The following is a 21,738-nucleotide window of genomic DNA, read 5'->3' on the forward strand; positions in this document are numbered from 1 at the left end:
GGTACAAAGGAGTTTTTTGTCTTCACTTTTCTGGCACAGGTAAATTAAACCACTTTTTCTTTAGACATGAATACACAAAGGAAGTGGTTAGTCTTCTTGTTTTAAATAAGCACAGAATGCCAGAGGTTAAAAACACATTTATAGGCCTGATTACCAATTGGACATCACACTCTATACATTTTTTGCTCAAATTCCTGTACAAATACACAGCATTCAAATAGGTATTTACAAATAAGCTTGAAAGAATGAAAATCAGTTATTTCACAATCTTTTCAAAGGATTCTTATTTCTGGCCTCCTATTTTCCCTCAAACTGGCTGACTTTCCAATAAAAAGAGTATCAGAATGTGTCCATTTCATCCAGTTAGGGAAAATGGGGAGGGAAAACACAAGTAAGTTTCACCTTGTGAAAACAAGGCCAAGGAACCTACACTCCTCTCTGTACCTCCTGGGCCACCAATGTGGAGAAGGTAGGTGGTCTTAGGTGATGACTACTTGGTCCAGGGACTTGAGGGTCAGAAGTGCCTGAAAAAAATCTAAAGATGTCCTACCTAAGCATCAAATGCAAAGCAAATTCCTGACCCTCTGCCATATGTGAACCGCAGATGGTCCCTGTCGGCTCAGGAACAGGTCTGCCCTTCGAACCTGGAGCTGCCTTGGCTGTCCACTCCTGAGTAGCCCCCGTCCCAATGGGTCTGGAGGAATCCTGACTGGATCAGAAAAGCCCCACACTGGTCATAACCCCCAGACAGGCGCTTCTGTACTTTCCCATAGGTTACTTGCTGGCATTTCAGTAAAAACAAGTTGGCATTTGTTTACAAGAGCAAAACACCTTGATCATGGCCTTTTCTTTTTGGAAAGGGATTGTGGGGAAGGGATGAAGGATTAGGGTCCAGGGCCTGGCCATGGAGGCCAGCCAGGCCAGCCAACGGAACTGGCTGCAACACACCTGTGCAATAAGAAGGCAATCATGACCATCAGTAATGTGAACTCTAGCAAATGAAAGAAAAAAAATTGTCTCAAAGACAGCTTTTTTTTTTTTTAAGTAACTTAGAAGCACCCTGGTAAAATAGTACTATACCCACCCCACCCTGTCCCCCCAAATAATACATCAAGAGGAATAATCAGTGCCCTGACCTGAAAGAGTTTCCTATAAAGACTAACACTGCACCCTGCCCAACAGACTGGGGTGGCTGGAGAAACTATGGTCCTGCCTGCCCCAAACGAACCCTGAGTGGTGGTCCCCATGGGCCTAGTGCGGGGTGCTGTACTTGGCTACTTGGAAGATGAAATTCGGTGTGGCTACTTCCAAAAGGAGAAGTTTCTTCCCACCCTTTTTACCCAGGAGTTTACTGCATCTGACCACATGTCCTCAGGGCCTGGAAGCCTGGCTGGGCAGCCAACCCCATGGCTCAGAGGTAGTGCTGAAAAATCCCTGATTCAGGAGCTAATGGCAGGCGTTTAGCCACCTGTGAAAGCTTAGCAGCTTTCTGGCCCCTGCCACACCCGAGCCTTATTCTTCCACCATCTCTCTCTTGCACTTGAGAAGGGGCCGAGCCTCTAGGAGCAAGAGCCCTTCTGGCTCTGCTCCTCCAGAGAGCCAAGCCTCAGCGGGGGGCAGACAACCCTGCCGGTCCATTCACCAGGGAGGCTTCAGGAGGTGTTCTGAGTGGAGGGGAACAACCAGTCAAATACAAGTGATGAGCAAAGTCCAAGGTGGAATAGGAGACAAGGCTGGCCCATGGAAGCCTGGCAGTGTGCCCTGGGCATGCAGTTAGGCTAGTCACATGCCTGAATTGGCAGGTTGGCCCGACCAGCCCTCAGTTGCACACTCCTGGATGGAAGAGTGGGCAGGCGGACAAGCATTTGTGCAAAAACAGCTTGTGGCCCCTTTGTGTCCACCAGTGACATGTAGCCCATGTGGTCCTTGCAATCCCTGAATGCAACCATGAACTTTCCTGTCCACACAGCAAAGGAAGAGGTCCCTAGTGCAATTTCCATTCTTCTGTGCATCTCAACCCTGGAGGGAGAACCTGGGCTCCTGCTCCTGGGCCCTGCAATGCTGTAAAGCAATTTGTCTGTGCAATATCTCTGTATAGCTCCATGTGGTCTGGAACTGCAGGAGGAAGAAAGCATCTACTGCATAAAGGAAAGAAAGGAAAATTCATAGAAATGGAAGCGTAAAAAAAATGAAATAAAAAGATACCACAACCCTTCATGCTGCTGTGGACTCTGAACATGGCAACACATGAGTTCACGGCAGTAGAACAGACTCGAGGTGGTTCTCTCCTGAGTGCCAAGCCTCTCCAGCTCCCTGGGAGGGGTTTGCTTTTCAGACCTGGAGTGCTGGGGCAAGCTGCTCACAGAAAGTGACAGCTGCCGCCCTGCTCTTCACTGCTCGCCTCGGCCATGCTCCCAGGCCATGCGGGCCTGCTCCTCCTTGATGCTCCCGGGAGGCAGGGAGGCCTTGCGATGCAGGCCTCTGGGCCTCTCTGTCTCTTCACGCAGCAGCATGCCTTCGTCATGCTCCAGGGCTGGCAAGCGGGGGTGATAGGGCTTGGGTGGCAGCGCAGGCGGGTCCGTGGGGTCCTGAGGGATGACGCACCCGGGGGCTGAGTGGCTTCGACAGGGCTGGACCTTGATGGAGTCCAGGACAGCGGACTCGGAGAGGCTGTAGTGGACAGGGAGGTAGGGTGGCTCAAGGTCTTCGTCGCCATTCCAGGCCTGGCTTGGCATGGAGTCCATGGTGTCGGTTCGGGGCGGGGCCTCGGAGGAGTGCCCAAAGTTACTCTCACTCAAGGAGGACACACCACTGCTGGCACTGCCAGACAGTGTGGAGTTGCTGCCATCCAGGCCTGATTGAGGGCTTGTGGGAGAGGCTGGGATGGGATGGAGTGGAGACTGTGCGAAGGAAAGGGTGGGCATGTTAGAATCCCTCTCTAGACAGGCTGACTGGCCAGCTACGTGGAGATAGTCTACTTTGTAGTAAGCTTTAACCTCATCAACCGTAAGTTTCTTATTTCTTCAGCAACTCTTGAGCCCATCGGAGCAAGCCAGGAAGCCTCCGAATCTCTGTGCTCCTGTGAATGAATGAGTGTTCCTGCCCTGGCTGGGTGTATTCTGGGGTCAAGTTGTAGGCTGGCTGTGGTTTGGGTTACTGACGGAGGACTGGGTTGCCAGGCTCGTTGGGGGAGAGCAGAGAGAATCTGGAGTCATGGTTCTGTCACTAAATTCTTTGACCCAGTCTTCCCATTTCAGAAAAATTTAACAGCAAGGTTTAACTTAAACCTGGAAGTTAGACTTTACGAAGCCTGGTGCTTCTTGCTTTCACTGCACACTAGCTTAAAAGGCTGTGTGACCAATCAAAGGGATGTTTACCTAGCTACTTTCAAGAGCCTGTGGTGTTGAGCCCCCAAGTTTTTCAGGGCTCACTGTCCACAAACTCTTGGTACTGTCTTTTGTCTCCAAGATCCTCTGATCCCCCTGACATCAAGTCTACTGCAAAATGTACCGGTTACCTGAGGCTCAAGTGTGGCTCTAACTCTGGATTCTGAGGGACAACTGAACAGGGAAGGGCTCAGGTTCCTCTTGTAGACCTCAGGGTGACTACAGCAGATCAAACCATGGGAGTGGCGCTTCAGTACGTTACCTTGCGCAGGGTTCTAGCAGGGAGGGCTGGAGGGGTGTCACCCAGAGGATGGTGGAAGGCATCAAAGTGTAGGGAATAATGACCTGCAAAAGGAACAAAACCAGAGTTCAGCTGGGAACCCTGCTAAGCTGTACACCAGCACCATTTTGCTGAGCCAACTGGGCAGGTGTAGGAAGAGTCCCTTGTGGACCTCTCTGCGTTAAAAACGGTTTACACTGATGTTCTTGAAGACACAGGCTTCTGGAGGAAAACAGCTTTCACTCCACATAGGAGGCCATGAAAGGTTGAGTGCTTCGATCCTATGGGACAATGACTGTGGTGGCGGCAGCCTTACGCTACTGGCTGGATGGTGACACAGCTGACGAGTGGCATACCTGGCAGAGTTGATTCTGTAGTCTTCGGTCTGCTGCTGGCTACTACAACCTTACTGAGCTAACCTGCTGGGCTCAGAAACTTACTGACCCCAGAGCCTTGCAAGATCTTCCCTGATGTTTTCTCCTTGGCTGCGCTGGCCCAGAGAATGGCTTATCTTCTCAGCCTAGGTGGATGCTGATCTGGCTCTTGAGCAGTGTCTGCGACCAGGGACTATTTGAGGGACCCACTGGAGGTCTCCTTACCATGTAGCAGGCTTCGGGGAGGCACTGGGGGAGCCAGGATGGGCCCCATGTGGGCAGACAGGAAGGGCTGGGCCTCGTGGGCTCCGCTATCCAGACTCCAGCTGCTGGGGGCTGCTGGGACCGCTGAAGGGCGGAAAGAGATGGCATGAATGGAGGTCACTTCTTGAGCCACCCTCCAGAAGAAACCTGTCCTATGAGCTGTGGCTTCTCCAAGTGTGCACTGTGTGTGCACATGGGAGTGGTGTGCCAGCCTGGGGAACTAAAGACTGGCCAAACAAAGCACAATAGCCCACAGAGGCAAGTGCAAGGAACTGAAGCTGCACCAGAGGATGGCAACAGAGTAAGATGACGTCTGAAGAGTGTTCAGGATGTGGCAAGCTGAACCGAAGTGCAAGAAGAAGCGAACATCTGCAGTCTCAGATCTGGCAGAAGGCCAAGGACAGAAGAACACAGAAGAGGCCCAAGAGATTGAGAATACATAATGCAGGTCACAGAGCTCCTTACCAGAAAAAAAATCAGGGTTCTTCTACCCAGGCCCCATGGGGAAAGCAGGGAGCAAGATGGGTGATAAGACTGTCCTTCCAGGGCTCCAGAAGCACAAAGGGAATAAACAGAACCTGACTCTCAAACTGGCCCTACAGAGGACTCTGGTGACACCAAAACTGACCCATTCCTGTTGCTCTTATGCCCACTGGCTGGGTCTGGGAAGCACACAAGGTTGTCTAGACAGGGAGAGGTATGCGATGCAACTGTTTTAGGAAAGCATAGAACCCAGCCTACTGGATCCATTGCTTCCTGAGAGGGGGGAAGCTGTGGAGCTTGTGGATGTTTTGAGACACCTCCAGAGCGGCTCACTGGCCACAGATACAAAATAGAGTGGGCTCAGTCTGACTGAGGAAGGAGCCCAGTGCTGCAATACTGGCCCCTCAGCCACAGATGGCGTGCTCTGGTATAGGAGGGGAGAGGAACAATGGTAGGAACTTAGGGGATCCACGCTGCAGGTACAGGAAAGGTCATGTGAAGCCAGTTTTTTTTTTTTTCCTAGAGAACTAGTGTCAGGTAGAAGAAACACGCCCTTTCTCTGGAGCCTTTTGGGCTATTAGCAACAGTGGAGGGCAGCAAGAGCTAAAGGGAAACTACAGGCACCAGAGGCTTAGGTTTTCCTGGTTCAGGCACTGAGTGGGGGAATTCCAAGGCCTGATGGGAACTGGGAGGCTCTAGAAGGAGCTAGAGCTGGCCTTTGAGGAGAATGGCTAAAGGGGATGGGCCCACAGTGATCCAGGACTAAGGAGCTGGCGGTTCTTTTTCTTCTTGCTCAGGGACTACAGCAGAGGGTAAGATATTACTGTCCAGACAGCCTGCGTTCCAAGACTTGTTCTGTTCCATCAGTTGCTGTCTAACATGAGGAAGGAGAGCTGTGGCAGCCCAGCTGTCTCCTGCGGGGAGGAAAGAATGCTGAGTCTGATGAGCATCAAGCAAACTTCTTGACATGGCTTTATTGGCCTGAGCTACCCCAACAGCAGGACTATTCTTGTCTATGTTCTCTCCAAGATATGGCAAAAGCTACTTGATCCTAAGTACTGAAGCAATCTCTCCTCAAAAAGAATAGCACCATCTCCATAAAAAGTTATGGATCTCAGGAACTTGATGAACCAGGATCTCAAATGTATCCTTGGCCCTGGAAGAATTGTGGGGCTTCAAAAGTTTATCCACAAGAAAGCCCCATGGAACGCAAACCCAAAGAAGAATGTGGAGGAAGGAAGCGGGCAAGGCTGTAATGGTGTACAAAGGGGTGGCTGCCTGAGCTGCTCCCTGTGAGCCAGAAGCCATCAAGTTGGGCCCCTAGCCTGCTGTTTGTGAGCAAGCAGTGAGGACCTGAACCATGTCCAAGGGCCAATGACTTCTAGGAGAAGAGCAACCCCTCCCCCAACATATCCTGTTATCTTTCTCAGCATTAACTGCCCAGCACTGGCCTGAGGCCCCCAGTGCCCAGCTTCTGGCTGAGGGCAGGCTTTCCCAGTGGAGGAGAGGTAGGGTCCTTATGGGACCCGGGATGTTAGCTGACAAGAGAATGGCCACCATCTGCACAAGAATGCACAGTTCCTGGGATTTCCAGTTAAGAAACTAAGGAGTTACTCTGGCAGATGTGTTGGTACTAGGCAAATGCCTAAGTTGTGGTGTGGACATGGTTGCTCTTGCTTGGCTCATCCTGTGTTCTGGGATACCCCACCTTTCCTCCAATACCTAGGGCATGCATATCTAGTTTCTTGCTACACTGTGCCTGAGGATGAAGCTTTTCTCTGTCCAGTTGGCGTAGCATCCTGGTCTGGCCACTAACCCTCATTTGAACTCTGAGATTGTGTGGGCTCTTGGCTAGTTCTTAAACTGCTTTGTAATTCAGGTTGGAGAAAACCCACTCTGAATTCTGGCACTCAGCCAAAAAAGGAGCCGTTTTTGGCTCACAGGTACAGGAACCCAAGAAGGGGCTTGTTTTCAAGATGTGGACCAGCCTTGAGGCTAGGAAGGCATCTTCAGCAATCCCTTTTGGCTCATCATCTGGTATCAATGCCCAGCAAACAGGCAGTGAGGGTGTGAAACCAAGTGTTTGGTCTCCTTAAATAGGGGACAGAGGTCCGTGTCCTCCAGGATGATCACGCGAGGACCAGGGACAGTGAGGACAGCAGGTAGAATGACATGATGAAATCTTGAGAGGGACACGTTCTGAGAAGATAGGGAACAGCCCCGCCCCCCTAGGTATGTTATAAACTCCAACGGATGGAGGAGAGAGGAATCCAGGGGACCAGGTTCTGGGTGGCAGAAAACACACCACTGCTCCCGTTTAGGTACCACTCTGTGTTAGAATTAACTCAAGTGTCTAGGGCTTCAGGCCAGTTATCAGGGTCATTATAGGCAGGGTCCTCTGTCAGTGTGCAGGAGCAGAACACAGGGTAAAATGCATGTGCTCTAAACAGCTCCAGTTCTAAGGAGGACTTCTCAGTCTCGCAGTATGGCTGGCAGCCTTGTAACCTAGCTGCTCACCAGTGTGGCTACAGGACAAGTGGACTCTTCTGGAGCACCATCCGTTCTCCTGGAAAACCTGAACTTGGGGAAATTCATTTTGGTGTGTCCTTTTCATTCTTCTTAGGGTTTTTTTTTTTTGGGGGGGGGGGCCTGTTCTGAACTCCTAGGAGAGGTTTCTGAGAAACCAAAGGGACCAAAAGGGTTGCTGAATTCTGAGGGCTCCAGGGAGGTTGCCCACAGTAGCCTGAGTTTGCATGAGGTTGGGCTGAGGGCAGCTGAGGCTTCTGAGAGGACAGGACTGGGAGAGAGGGAGAGATGGAGACAAAACAAGATCCAAACCAGATGTGGGTAAAATGGTGAGCTTAGGAACTGGTTAGCATTAATGAATAGACTTGCTGGGGGTATGGCTCGTCTTTTGTCATCTGGTAGGGACAAGAGTCAGACATTCAGCATGGTGACAAACATGTAGGCAGCCCTGGAGAAGGGGAACAATACCTTTCTCAGCCATAGACAGATTGGGATCACTGCAGGGCTTGCAGGCTCCAACTACTTGCTGGAACAGGGCCCGCTGGAAGTTTGGTGGCTGGGAGGAAAAAAAAACCATCATTCTGTGAAAACAACCGGCTACATCAGTATGGTGGGCTGCAGGATGTTTCAAGATCAGATGAGACCAAAGCAGCAGGAGGCTCATGCTCGAGATGCACTGAGAAGCCCTTGCCAGCCCTGGGGAAGGCTTCCAGGAATATCTGGTTCTGAGCACTTCTATGGACATTTGAAGTACCAGCCCAAGCTGTCTTGTGCAGAAAACCCAGACACACCTTGGACCCTCGACCTGTGCATACATCCACCTGTCTACCAGGGAGACCTCCTCACAGAAAGGATTTAAGGAGCCTTTTTTCCCAATGAGCACTGATAGATGTCACTGCCTAGAGAGGCCCTGTGAGCTCCACGTCAGTACCCAGGGGATAGGAAGGCAACCCCTAAGCCTGCAGTCACATGCTATTCTGGCGGAGGCTTGGCAAATCTCCCTGAGAGGGCTGATCAGGAACAGAGAGGTGCCACTGAGAAACTCCAGGCACTTGGTGGTGCCCACTCAAAGATGAGTTTTATGTACACAGAAGGGCAGGTGCAGATTGCACAGGAGAGAGTGAATTGCTGGCTGCAGCTTCCTGGTTCAGGCCTCTAGGCAGGGTGTTTGGAGAGCTGTTGCAAACTGTATGAAGAGGAGAGCAAACACTGAGGCTGGACAGTTAAGAGACAGAGCCTGTCCAGTGAGGATGCCCTACATAGAGCGAGGACATCCTCCTGACTCATCTCCATGGCCACTCTGGGATGGGGTGCCAAGGACTGATTTCACCTGCCAGATGCAATGAGCAGTCCAGGAAGCCAGCCAGAGGACAGATTCAAGCAGCACTGGTTCCAACCTTGCCGCCACTCTATCTATACCCGCACTCTTTTCTGTTGTTGTTTGCAGGTAGGTTGCATATCCCCTCACCCTCCCACCTCAGGCTCAGCAGCCTTCTTATGCCACAACATAGGAGGCATACAAGACAACACAGAAGGCCCATCAAATGCAATGAGGGGAACCCAGGCCAACACAGTGGTAGTGGAGGGCAGTCAGCAGGCAGGGTCCGCTACCTGTCCGTTCTCCAGGATGGCTGCTGGATACATGGCACTGCTTGGGCGGTCCCGGTGTGTAGGCAGCAGCAACATCATTTCCCGGGCATGGCGGTACTTATCTGGCAGAGAGGGAGAGCCTGTAACCAAGTGAGAACAATCACGCACAGATGACAAACCACAGATGGGAGGGCTCAGTGGTCAAATGTCCCCTTTCAGTTGGGGTGAACTCGGCAAACACAAAAGGAATGAAGCAAACCTGGCAGTTAGGTGGTGGTGGGATCCCAGCCATGGCACCCCTGCTGGTAGGCCCCTCCCCCCACATACACGGTGTGCCCAGGTAGAGGGGAGAGGACTAGAGCAGAGGAAGTGAAGGTCTCTCTCTGCATGGAGTGCTTTCAGTGCAGGGTGTGGCCTGGACACTTGGCTCTGCTAGGAATCCCGGACACAGGTGTGGACTAGCTTGTGATGGAACCATCACACAGAGACAGACACTTAAATAACAGCCACTCCATTTTGACTTCATATGCCAGATCTCTACACACTTACCTCCTCCCAATACCAGTGACAGATGGCTCCCTGGCACCATTTTTTTTTTTTTTTTTTTTTTTGGCCAGTCCTGGGGCTTGGACTCAGGGCCTGAGCACTGTCCCTGGCTTCTTCCCGCTCAAGGCTAGCACTCTGCCACTTGAGCCACAGCGCCACTTCTGGCCATTTTCTGTATATGTGGTGCTGGGGAATCGAACCCAGGGCCTCATGTATATGAGGCAGGCAATCTTGCCACTAGGCCATATCTCCAGCCCCTCCCTGGCACCATTTGCCTCTTAGCTACTCCCCTCTTAGCTACAGCCCTGGAACCAAGCTGGCTAGAAGCCCCTGGCCCTGCACAGAGTGGCTTTGATACTTTCCCTTCAGTGAGCTCAGAAGCATGGAACCCTGCTCTAAGCCATGTTTTACCCTCTAAAGGCCAGAACACACCTGCTGTGAGGTGACCCAGGCATCAGATCCAGATTATAGCTCTAGGCAGAGAACTTGCAACAAAGCAGTAAGAAACACTTGCTCGATTTTTCTGGGATATGGTAATGTGGACAGCTCCCCAAGTGTTCACTGCTCATTGTGCTAGATACCAGCACATCTAACGAGAAGCCAAAAGTGCACCAGTCAATTCATGGAGGATGCCAGTGCCTCTGGCCGGCTCGGGTGGTTGAAAGCCCCTCTGCAGTGTGCTCTAAGAACCTGGAGAGTTGGGACCAGCCCGTGGGCTTAGCTCACCAGCTCCTATAGGCTGTGCCTGGAGTCTCTGGGGTCTTCCTTGGGTGAGCAGAGCCAGCATGACAGAACACAGCTCAAACAAAGTCCTGCAGCCAGCTTGCCTGAGGATTCTTTGAGAATTCTGTTCATTTTAGTCCAAGAAGGCAATAGTATTAGTAATGTAACTTTCCCCACATTGTTATTTCTACAACTTCTTCCATTGTTGGTCTGTGGAAGCTGATGGCAGAACCTCAGGACTAGCTTGAAGACTTTAGTCTTTGAAAATGCCCTTCATTTGATAAGGTAATAATAATTAAAGTATAACTGGAAAACTGGGCTTGACTTTTACCGACTTGCATGGATTATTTTTTTCTCCAAAAAGTGCTTTTAGGCAACCACGAGAAGATGGCTATGAAAAGAAAAGGAAAAAGCTCCATATCCCGCTCATCTGTCTAGTGCCTTCCTGGTGAGAAACTCACATCTTCGGACAGGGCTACTTTCCACTTGGCAAACATGAAACAAATGAACAAGAAAACACCCTCAGAGCACCTTTTACATCAACTTAAGTCATATTAACGCCTACCTCATACCCATTCCACACCAGGCCTGTAGTTGAAACTGCCTCTCAGGCTGTCCGCGTTCTTGCGGCTCATGCGCCCAGGCTGGCTTCTGTGCGCTCACTACCCTGATTCACGTGCAGATGGAAGGACATCCGTCTGCAGGTCCAGGCAGAGCTCAGGTGCTGAGCTGAGGGTTTGGATTCATGTAACAGTGGCTTTTCTGGTGCTTAAAAAAAGGGTGTTGTACTTCTTTTCCAATTCCACTGCCCTCTATACCCTAGGCAGCTCATCCTTTGGCAGGAAAGAAGTGATGGTGACTTTCCATGAAGACATTAAAATGCCACAAGAGCTCCTCGCTTTCTAACTATTTCAGTTGTACTGATAAGGCTAAGCCCTCGTCAGATTGTGTTCAAAATTGGTTCTCTAGCACTAATCATCCGTTTAACCACCAGAGAGAGCTGCTGACTTGCAGACCGTCTTGTAAGCCATCTATCTCTGAGGTTTCCAAAGCAAAAAGGGTAGACAGAGTCAATGGGTATGGCATTGAAGGACATTCTCATGAGCACTCCTGATAATGAAGTAACTCCAGTGAAGGCTTTGCTTCAGACTTCCTCCATGAAAACCTTCCCCTCATCAGTAACGAGGGACGTTAACCTTAGAGTAGATAGTTCCCTCCCTTCTTTACCTAGACTATGTCTGCAGTTCCTACCGCCTCTGCCACCACTGTATCTGCTGCCACCTTTATTTGAAGACATGTCTTATCCTATGATGCTGTATCTCTTTTGTTTTTCTCTCATAGGGCTTGACAGATTTTGGGTCTACATACAACATGGATTATATTAATACAGTGGTCTTGAAGTGACTTCCGTCCCTTGCTCCCTACAACCCCACAGTCTAGCAAGTACTCTATTGACTAAATTATATCAGACATATTGTTTTTTCTTTTTCTTTTTTTTTTTTTGTCAGTTATGAGTCTTGAACTCAGGGCCTGGGCGTTGTCCCTGAGTCTCTTTGTGCTCAAGGCTAGTCCTCTACCACTTGAGCCACAGCACCATTTCCAGCTTTTTCTGAGTAGTTTACTGGAGGTAAGAGTCTCACAGACTTTCCTGCCTGCCTGGCTTCAAACTGTAATCCTCAGATCTCAGACTCCTGAACAGCTAGGATTACAGGTGTAAGCCACCAGCGCCCGGCTCAATGCAAATATTTCTACGTACAAGGATAGAATCAACTTTCACTGCAGGAATAATCATCAAAATGTGAAAAAGATGCTGTCTCTGAGAGAACAATATCCAATTAGTAATAAATCAAGCAAAGTAAATAGAGTCTATCGCTCCTGCCTAAGTCTTTTCCAACAGAAAAAAACATTTTTTGGTGGTTGTTACTGCTTTAATGTGTTCCTGAATTGGTTTTAACCTTTAAATTTGCTTTTCATACTGTCATCACGCTTGCTTCATCAAGTCAAAAGACTTATTTTTTGCCTTGAGTGGATGTGAATTCTTGCAAACATTTCGGTGGGAAAGAATTTATCTTTCTCCTGGGCAGTGCTGGCTAGCCAGTGGCTAGCCAGTAGCCATAGCAGTGTGTAAGCCAGGTAGAGAGAGGGGTCTAGAGGCAGGAACCCTTGAATCCTTGATGCTAAAAGCACAAATGAACATTCTCCAAGACACAGAGCACTCTCAAAGGCACAACCACAGAAGACAGGATGAGCGGAGTTTGTGAAGCCCACTCTTCAAAGCAGCTCCCTGCCATCTTACCTCGGGCACTGGAAGGAGCAGAAGTAATCATCTGGGATGGTGCTGAGTGAGTGGAACTCAAGCTGGAGGAAGAAGGGCTTGCCTGGGACGAGGACAGAACAGAGACGTTGGTGACTGAGCCCTGGTACCTGGGGTTGTGATACGTGAGCTGCAAAGGAGAGAAATCAGCAGGACAGAGTTCTGAATGTCCAGGGCTGTAGGACTGGCCCAGAGATGGCTTCTTCAACATGCCCTGAAGTATCTAGACCCAGTGCCTGATGTTGTATCCTGGGCCCTGGGGGCGGCCAGGCTGATGGCTAGCACTAGGAACTACCCATACCACCCGTATGTAGGAAAACTATTGGGTTGGCTCTACTAGGTACCCATAGAGGACGCAGAATCTAGCCATCAGGAACATCAAGCAGGAAAGTAAGCTGGCAGAGGATCTTTCCCATCAGTGAGAACAGTCAGGACTAAAACTGGATTTCCTTCTTGGACTGAGACTTGGGAATGGTATGTAGAAAGAAGGCAGCTTTGCTAGTTCTGGAGAGGGGGTTTATGAATTCAGGAACTAGAGCACTAGGCAGTGTTGCCAGCCCTCAGACCAGATCCTCCACAGAGAAGTGAATCCTCTAGGCATGGTACCCTGCCCATTCTCCTTGGACAGCTCTGGTACCTGCATGTGGTGGTACAGGTCCTCAGGAGGCTCGCCCATGGAGCTGTCGCCCATCATCACCATGTTTCCCGCTTCACTAGACGCATGTGAGGAGAGAGAGGATGATGAATGGCGGCCTGTGCCCATCAAGTTCATGGGGCTGTGAGCAAGAGTGGGGAAACAGGGAGGAATCAGGCCATGGCTGAGAAAGCATGCTGGGTGGTAGGGACAGTGGAGGAATGTGTCATGGTCATCCCCAGCCTTGGTCATCATTAGTTGGGAGGGTTCCATCTGAGGCTGGGAGCAGTCCTGAGCTTCGCCCTGCTGCTCAGGAGACCTTGATCTGGGAAGGACTACAATGGTCTGGCACAGCTTTATGTGGAGCTTGATGCATTATGGCCAGTCTGGTGGCATTCGCATTTTATCCAGGGGAATGATAATCAGGCCAAGGATTTCATATCCCTCTTGCTATGGGTTTGTTAGCCTGAGCTGTTGCCTATCCCTGCCCACAACCATGATGAGAGCGTCTCCTGTCAGAGGTGCCTTCCTGGTACTGAGACCCTATCAAAATAACTGGCATTGAACTATCATGGGTTTCCTTCCACACCAGTCTCCACAGGCTTGCCAACAGTTTTCCTCTATCAACACCAGGAAACCCTTCATTGGTGTGTTCTGACTCACACTGTTACCCAGTGACCACTCTTATTTTGGGTTGCTGCTCATACTGCAAAGCGAATCTAAGTGATAGATCTCTCCCCAAACCTTGCTTTCCTATCTTAGAGACTGAATATCCTTAGTTGAGTGCAGCCAGGTGAGAACTCTTGATTTTCAAGCAGTCACACTTTGAATGTCCACATTTTCATCTATAAAGCCAACTGGTAATCCTCATTCCCCTTGGGATTAGGCTCAAAGATCCACACGAAGAAGGCCCATGCAGAGCGGATTCTGGCCTTGCTTCCATGCCCTAGACTCCTTCATTCCAGCCACTTAGCTCTATGAAGTACCGGTCAAGGTAGCTTGTTCACACCTTAAGGGTGTGAACATGTGGCAGTTATTTTGCCTGGATCTCATCACATTGCCTTCCTAACCTCAACTTTCTTCCTGCCTAGCAAGTTTCTAATTGTCCTTCAGGATTTAACCTGATGCTACCTCCTCTGTATTCCCACAATACCATGTGTACATCCAGGATAATGACTGATTGGATGCAGAGCCTGCATCCTGTGACAAGAGCTGTGTGGCAGCGGGGGGGGGGGGGGGGGGGAGGGGGGAGGTAATAAGGAATGCAAGAATACACGAGCGCTCTTTAGAACTCTCTTTCTCTGATGCTTATCCTCCAGACTTACCTGTCTGGAAGGAAGCCTCCCCAGTCCTAAGGCCGTACCTGTGCCGGTGGGTCATCTTGATGTTTTCAGGGCTCATTGGACTATGGGATGCCAGAACATTTCCCCGGGGAGTGCTGGAGCCTGAACATGCAGGACTTAGTTTATCCAAACCTGGAAACTCCTGTTGAGAAATGAATGTTTGCTCATAGAGAGTGAAGAATAGATCTGTAAAAGGTAGAGGGAAGAGCTGGCTGGTGGTTAAAAATGTAAAAACAAACAAGAAACATCCTAAGAAAAACTGATTCTTTTAGGTGATGATTAAACACTCCCCTAACTGTACTAGAGTCTACACCAGACGCCATGAAAACCTGGGTGGACTCCACTAATAGAAAGCATATCTAGACTAAGCCGAGGTTGGTCTGAGCAACACAAAAGATTGTGTTAATGACTTTCTCTTAATACAAAATAAGGCTAGAGAGGAGGTTGGAGGACAGAAAGAACTTATTAGTTGTTAGTGAGACCATCTTACATAAGGACTGAGGCTGCGTTTTATTGGGCTGCTAAATGGACCAGTTCTTAATGACCCGAGTTAAGCTGCCTGTGACGTGGTCTGTGGGGAAACAGGAAACAAAGTCCTGATGCAATTGAAAAACAGCACAGTTCTATTTTGGCATAATTAAATTCTTACTAAGTATGTGGACTTCGTGGCAGCAACTTCTAATCTCAAACCCTCCTGGGTGAGAACATTTTAATTAGACTGTGTCTCTGCTTGTGACTGCGAAGACAAAGCACAACTTCCCAGGTTTCCTCAAGTCTTTCACAATCTATAGTAGACAGGGTTCTAAGTCTACAGATGTTTCTGAGCTTGGTCTGAAGAAGGGGCAGGTTTCCTCTCTTCCCAAGTGTCGTGCACAAGGCTGAAATATGCTTATGCAGTCTGAGAGGACACTTCCATGTCTGCACACCACAAGCCTTGATATGTATGGACAAGCACTTTATGCTTTCTGACACAGTAAGTGGGCCGACCTGGTGGTAGAGCACGACTCCTGTGGCTAGGCTCTCAGACGCCTGATCTACCTGCTGTGATGAGGAAGTCTGCGTGCAGCACAGACAAGCCAGGCTGGCAGGAGACACAGTGCAGTTACAAGTAATAGAATACCTGTCAACAAGTGACACTACTCAAGTTCTTTTCTTTTTTATTTTTTGGCCAGTCCTGGGCCTTGGACTCAGGGCCTGAGCACTGTCCCTGGCTTCCTTTTGCTCAAGGCTAGCACTCTGCCACTTGAACCACAGCGCCACTTCTGGCCATTTTCTGTATATGTGGTGCTGGGGAATCGAACCCAGGGCCTCATGTATACGAGGCGAGCTCTCTTGCCATATCCCCAGCCCCCTCAAGTTCTTTTCTAAATACACTTTAGTTTTAAAGGGAGATAATTTATTTTCTGCACATTTCACCTGGAAACACCATGGAAGAATCCTAACAAGAAGGAGACTTTTTAGGCTTTCCTCTGAAAGGTATAGCCATCATTTAAAATATGACACTATTCTTTTCCTCTTTTTACTTTTCATGCTGTTCTTATTTCTGCAGGAACGGGCTAAGACTTGCACTGGGAGACCGGAGAGACTAAGATGACTTACAGCATCAAAGAACAAAGCAGGTCCACAAGGGGCAGGTCCTCTGAGTCTGAGTGGTCCAACTACAGCCTCTGTGGCCAGGGGTCATTCCTAAAGAGTGTCTATGACAGCCTGGCCCAGCATCTAACAGTTATACTTCCTTGCTTCTTTTCCAGTTCTACCTAGTAATAGATAATATTAATAGGTAATAAAAGAAGAACCTGATTGAGAACCAGATAGTAGCAGGTAATTGTGATCATAACCTTTGAGATCTGGGAGCTAGCCTCTTTAGCAGGAAGGTTTCTCTAGAATGCATATGGGAACAGCCCTATGGTTAAAAAGTTGGGCAAAATATGTGAACAGGAGACTCAGGACTACCTGAGCCCTAACCTTGGCCAGAGAGAATTTCCTGTGAAGACCCTGCCAAGGAAAATGAGTCCTGGAATACAGGTCCTACCTGTGTGCATCAGTCTATGGGCCAAACACTCCCGTGGAGGCTGAAGGGCCAGGCCAGAGTTTAGGAGGCCTCTGGGACCTAGTCTAGTCACAGAATCTGCCTGATATTTCTAAGACTAGCCAAGGTCATAGTACTGAGTGCTTAAAGGCTTTCTGAGTTATGAGCCTGGTTCACTAGACATCACAGAAGTTGAGATGGGAGAGAGAGAAGGAGAAAAGATGGGAGTTAGAGGAGAAAGAAAGGAAGAGAGAGGAGAAGATGAAGATAGACAAAGAGGAGGGGGGAGTGAAGAGGGAGGATTGGCACAGGCCATGCATGCCTTAATTCTTTCAGGCTCTTGCGAAGAAAATAATCTCCAAATAGGTCCCTTCATGTAGGCCATACATCTTAGCTCTTCATCTACATATGAAAACCTTTATTTACTAGCCTAGTACCTTGAAAAAAGTTTCAGTTGTTGCGTTTGTCCTTGAATCTGACTCCTTTCGGAATGAGTGAGCGAATGAGAGGATGCCGAGCATCCTTGCCTTGAATACAGCACCCACATCTGCCTCCTGTCCCTCTGTGGCTGGGCAGTGTCTCACTCCCACCCTCCCTCCTGTTATTCTTTAGCTCGTGGCCTGGGTCTGGGTGCAGTATAGCAGGAGCAGGTCAGGAATCAACTTACATGGTACAGACTGGCCCGCATCATTTGGAACTGATCAATCAACTTCTTATGCAGAGGCCTCATTTCTGGGTGTACAAACTTTTCATGGACTGCTAGCCCAATTCCAAGGACATGGACCTATACAAGGTGTCAAACAAGGCCTCTGTGTTAAGCAGGGGAACAGACTTAAGAACTGCAGTCATTAGCAATGTGTGGCCTTTCCCACTGGTTGTGGGCCGCAAAATCCTGCAAACTATACCTGCTCCTGCATTAGCTCTTTGAGTTGGGCAATCTTCTCTGCATCTCCTGGGTGCTTGGTGATGTAATCTTTATCAAAGAAGGCCTGTGAAGAGAAAGGCCAGGTAAGAAAGTATTTTCCAAGGACAACCTAAGATGGGACCCTAGAGGCTTGAGGTCAAAGATGCCCCCTACAAGGCGCTAGGCTGCCTCCTTACTAGTACCTCTGACTTGGCTTGTTTGAAGCTCTGGTAATCAGGGATTTTTTTTTTTTTTAATGCCTGAGAAAGATTGGCGGTGAGCAAGCCACCTGAATCTGGATGCTTCCCTAGTGCCTCACAGAGCCTGTATGACCTGAGTAGGGCAGGCAGGGTTTGGGGGCTAGCATCTTAGCCAGCCTACAAATCATTTTTCATGAAGAGATGGCCCTGGGAGGCCACTTAACTTTCTCCCATAATCAGATGGGTTAACCATATGACAGAGCTCAGGGAATAGAAATGAAGAGCAGGCTCCACTAGAAAGCTGTGTCATATCAAGAGCGTATAGCCAGCCTCACCTTACAACTCTATCAAGCTAGCTTAATCAGAAGATGGCTAGCTGGGAAGGCTTCCCAAGAAGGCTGAGATCTTGAGAAAGAAGCCTCTGAACTGTCTTCTTAGCTATGTTGCCAACAGGGATCTGGCCTAGGGTCCAGGCTTACCTCCTGGTAGCGTGCAATGCCTCCATTGACTGCGGCATCAATAACACCATTCAAGCACATGCTGAGCAGGTTGATGTTGCCGTGCACCTGCTTGTGTTGATACTGGCTGATCAGGGCTCGCAGCTCCTGGTTCTTGTTCTCAACAACCTGGATGGCATTCTCCAGAGGGCTCACCTCCACCTGGGGGCACACAGCACAAAGTATTCCCAGGAACTAGGTAATCCCACGTCACATTCCTGAGAGCAGCAATCTACCCCTGTAATGCTCATTTCCTTTGTCCCATGGATTCAGGACTTCCTAGACTCTTTCTACTTTTTTCTTCTGATAGGTACTCACAAGTACCTGGAGAATTCTGGTTTCAGTTTCTTATTTGTAAAGTGGGAGGTTAAAAATACCTACGGCATGGGTACGCTGTGTGGTTTTGATGAGAGAAGCTACCCAAAGCTCCTATCACAGGTTCGACCTGGGAAGCTGAGGCTAGGCAGGTGGCAGAAGTTCCTTCTTCTCTCAGCCCCTTAGAGAAAGCTCCCCAGAGTCAAGAGGGGGTGGGTGGCTGTAAAGCATATCTCACCAGTTCTCTCCTCTCCACTTCAAACCACCGAGAGATGCCAGGCAGGCTGTGGGTCAGAGTCAGGGTGGTACGCTCAATCCACAGGCTCTGCAGGCAGGGCACAGTCCAAGAGCAGGCAGTTAGACAAGTTTTGCCCCACCCTGGCGAACCCAAGGGATGCAATAATGATGATTTCTCAACAAAATCAGGCTAGCCCTTGGACTGCTTTCCTGTATCTGTTCACCTTGAATTCATTCTCCTTGTCCTTGGGGCCCTTGTGGAAAGGCCTGTCGTACCGGAACTTCCTCACATTGTTGACTCGATAGAAGCTCTTGACACGATCTGGCACTCTATCCATCTGCAGAACATCCACATAATCTGGAATGGGTGTCACTGCATAGATCTGCAAGTCTGCACATGGAGTGAAGGGAAATCCAGACTTGTCAAAAGCGGAAGACCTGAGTAATTGACCCGTTAGCTCCTGGAAGGAAAAAAGGTGCCCTGTGGCCTCTTTCTCTACTGGCAGCGGTGGCAGAAGCAGTACCATTTTAGGGAACAGATGAGGCCTAAGCAGAGTTGGACAAATTATCTTCCCCCTCCCTTTCCCTGATCAGCAGGTAGTCTTATGAGCACTTAACCAACATGAGATGATAAGAGCTAAGTGTTACCAGCCTCCTCTTTAAAAAGTAGGGGGAGGGAAATCAGAAGAAGGCAGAGCGAAGGCTGCAAGGACTTGGGCCCATAGCAAAAGCCCTAATGGGACCCCCATCACTCTGCATAACGATTGCTCCTAACCCGCCTTGGCAGGCCTCATAAGGCAGGGTGGAAACTAAACTGCTGATAGCAACTAGCTTGAGAAGCTGGCTCCGTTCCTGATGATGACTACCACGTGACCACCCACGGCTAAAGGCATACTGCTCACTGCCTGTTCTGAGGCAGGACATACCTTATGAGGAGAACAGACCTCAGATTTATGACTATGGGCAGTGTGAAGAAGGCTGAATGCCAACCATATGGCTGAGGAACGGCTGCCTTGGTGGGACTCACCTCCCAGGGTCCCAGCAGTCCCCCCTCCACCAAGTATCAAAGGATACACTGAGCATCACACTGTAGGATGGTGTCATCGGGGTGGTTGGGGTGCTGCATGGCGACAGCCTGTGGAAACTCGCTGAGCATCCTTTGCTGGAAGGCCTCGAGCCTCTCGTAGTCATGGCCACGGCACACATATTCTTTGTTCTGCCAAAATAGCATACTCTATGCCTTGTCTGTACATGGGAGTTAGCATTCATCTCACAATCATGTCCTAGGAGCCTCCTCTGTACCAGGCCTGGAGACAGGTACAGGGCACAACACTCAGTCCCTGTCCTAAGAAAAATAACAGTTGAAGAGGGAAGATGAAAGGAGAATTGCACTGGTGTGGCCACTCCGGGGATGAGATACAAGCAGTAGGCACTTGGAGGAAAGAGGAATACTTTACGTAGGAATGGGAACAAAGTAGGGCCTGGGATTTTATAACAAAAATAAAATCAAAACAAAAGTTCTTTTTCTAAGTCCTTGATGGCCCACATGTAATAGCCTGCTAGAGAAGAGTGGGGGAAGCAATTGGTGATAACAACCAGAGCCAACTGTGTGCCAAGGAATGATTGCTATGGGTGATGCCAAATAAACTGGGAAGATCATTTTGTGCATTTCAATGACACTTTTGTCAGCTGGGAAAAACGATCTAAACATTTATTAGCACCTAGATAGTATTCAATAATTGTTTATTGCATTGATAAACCCTTTTGGTAACGAATTCCTTTGCAAATGTCTAAGTGGAAGAAATCACTATCATTCTACCTATACATTTATGAAAACTTTTTTTATGTCATATATGTGGTTTTGGTTAGGTTTCTCTTTGTGAACTGAAGTCTTCTTGTGGACAGGATACTCTAAACCCTGTTGCTTTGCCTGACTCATGGCTGGTCATGCACGAGTAGAAGGAAGAGGTCTTACTTAAGCCCACTGGTGAGACCGCTTCCACAGCTGCCTTACTAGACCTATTTCAACAAGTGGTGAAGGATACTGGCAGCCCTCCCTGGCATGTTCTCCCAGTTGCATCATCATCGTACATGGGTTATTCCTCCTTTTAGCCTGGAATGTTTGTTTCTGGGGAAAATATAAGCTAACTTGGTTTACATCTGAAATTGGTTATCCTGGATGGACTTCTCCTGAACCAGTTTGCTTGATGAGATTTGTGGAGACTGAACTTTAGGGAGATATTTGCATTGGGATAATCAGACAATCAGAACTAGTCGTGTGTGTGTGTGTGTGTGTGTGTGTGTGTGTGTGTGTGTGTATGTGTTAAATGGTGCTGGAGTCTGAACTCAGGGCCTCAAGCTTGCCAGGCAAGCACTTTTTCCACTGAGCCACACCCCTCCAGCCCTAGTCTTAGGCCAAAGCTGCAGAGAAGGCTCACTCATAAGGACAGCTGAAAAAAAAAACAACTATTACGGCATACAGCTTATATAGGTTCAAGATACCTACTGTTAGAGCTTATGGGTTGTGCTAAATAAATAAAATCGCAAACTGCTTCTGGACTGAGCCATGGTGGACATTTTAAGTGTAGCTCAATTTCCTATGAGATCATGACCTCTATTCTATGTGCAGTGTTCTCTCTTTTTCTAGTACCCGCAAGCACCAACTGAAATTGTTTTCACCAGCTGTTTGTCTTATATTCAAGAACAATACAGAAAAGAATACAGAATGGGGTAGTACTGAGTAGAAATTAATGTGGGGATGAGGATGCCTTGGATGCCCAGGTACTGAAAAGGAGCAACACAAGTTTGCTTCCTGATGATGTATGCCATTTCTTCACTGCAGGGAAACTTCAACAATCAGGGCACTATGAATTGGTCTGATGATGGCATTGTGAAAGGCATAAAGAAGAACAATTTGGAAAGCCAGCTTCAAGCTACTGAAGCTGCCAAGAAACTATTTTCTAGGGAAAAAAGAGCCATGTCCCATGATAGACAACATGATCTAGCTTATTTTCATTCCTAAACTTATGTCTTTCTTGAGAACAGACTATAATCTCATTCAGTCTAAAGCTGTTTAGGCATTCACATTTCTTT

The 21,738-nt window shown here is 48.8% G+C and overlaps 1 protein-coding gene across 1 annotated transcript in view; it reads right to left on the reverse strand.

Annotated features, from left to right (window-relative positions):
• Positions 1–698: 698 nt before the first annotated feature.
• Positions 699–21,738, reverse strand: part of Dock3 (dedicator of cytokinesis 3) — a 136,316-nt gene continuing 115,276 nt past the window's right edge. Inside the window, exons 40-53 of the mRNA XM_048334474.1 lie at positions 19,720–19,861; positions 18,870–19,036; positions 18,647–18,733; positions 18,076–18,255; positions 17,398–17,481; positions 17,160–17,276; positions 14,484–14,605; positions 13,124–13,262; positions 12,469–12,616; positions 8,925–9,043; positions 7,782–7,869; positions 4,266–4,388; positions 3,649–3,731; positions 699–2,900 (exon numbers count right to left, since the gene is read on the reverse strand). Coding sequence (XP_048190431.1) covers positions 2,391–2,900; positions 3,649–3,731; positions 4,266–4,388; positions 7,782–7,869; positions 8,925–9,043; positions 12,469–12,616; positions 13,124–13,262; positions 14,484–14,605; positions 17,160–17,276; positions 17,398–17,481; positions 18,076–18,255; positions 18,647–18,733; positions 18,870–19,036; positions 19,720–19,861 — 2,109 coding nt within the window. The 3' untranslated portion in view covers positions 699–2,390. The remainder of the gene's footprint in view (positions 2,901–3,648; positions 3,732–4,265; positions 4,389–7,781; positions 7,870–8,924; positions 9,044–12,468; positions 12,617–13,123; positions 13,263–14,483; positions 14,606–17,159; positions 17,277–17,397; positions 17,482–18,075; positions 18,256–18,646; positions 18,734–18,869; positions 19,037–19,719; positions 19,862–21,738) is intronic.

This window comes from Perognathus longimembris, chromosome 26 (genome assembly GCF_023159225.1).
Source record: "Perognathus longimembris pacificus isolate PPM17 chromosome 26, ASM2315922v1, whole genome shotgun sequence".
Taxonomy (NCBI): Eukaryota; Metazoa; Chordata; class Mammalia; order Rodentia; family Heteromyidae; genus Perognathus; species Perognathus longimembris.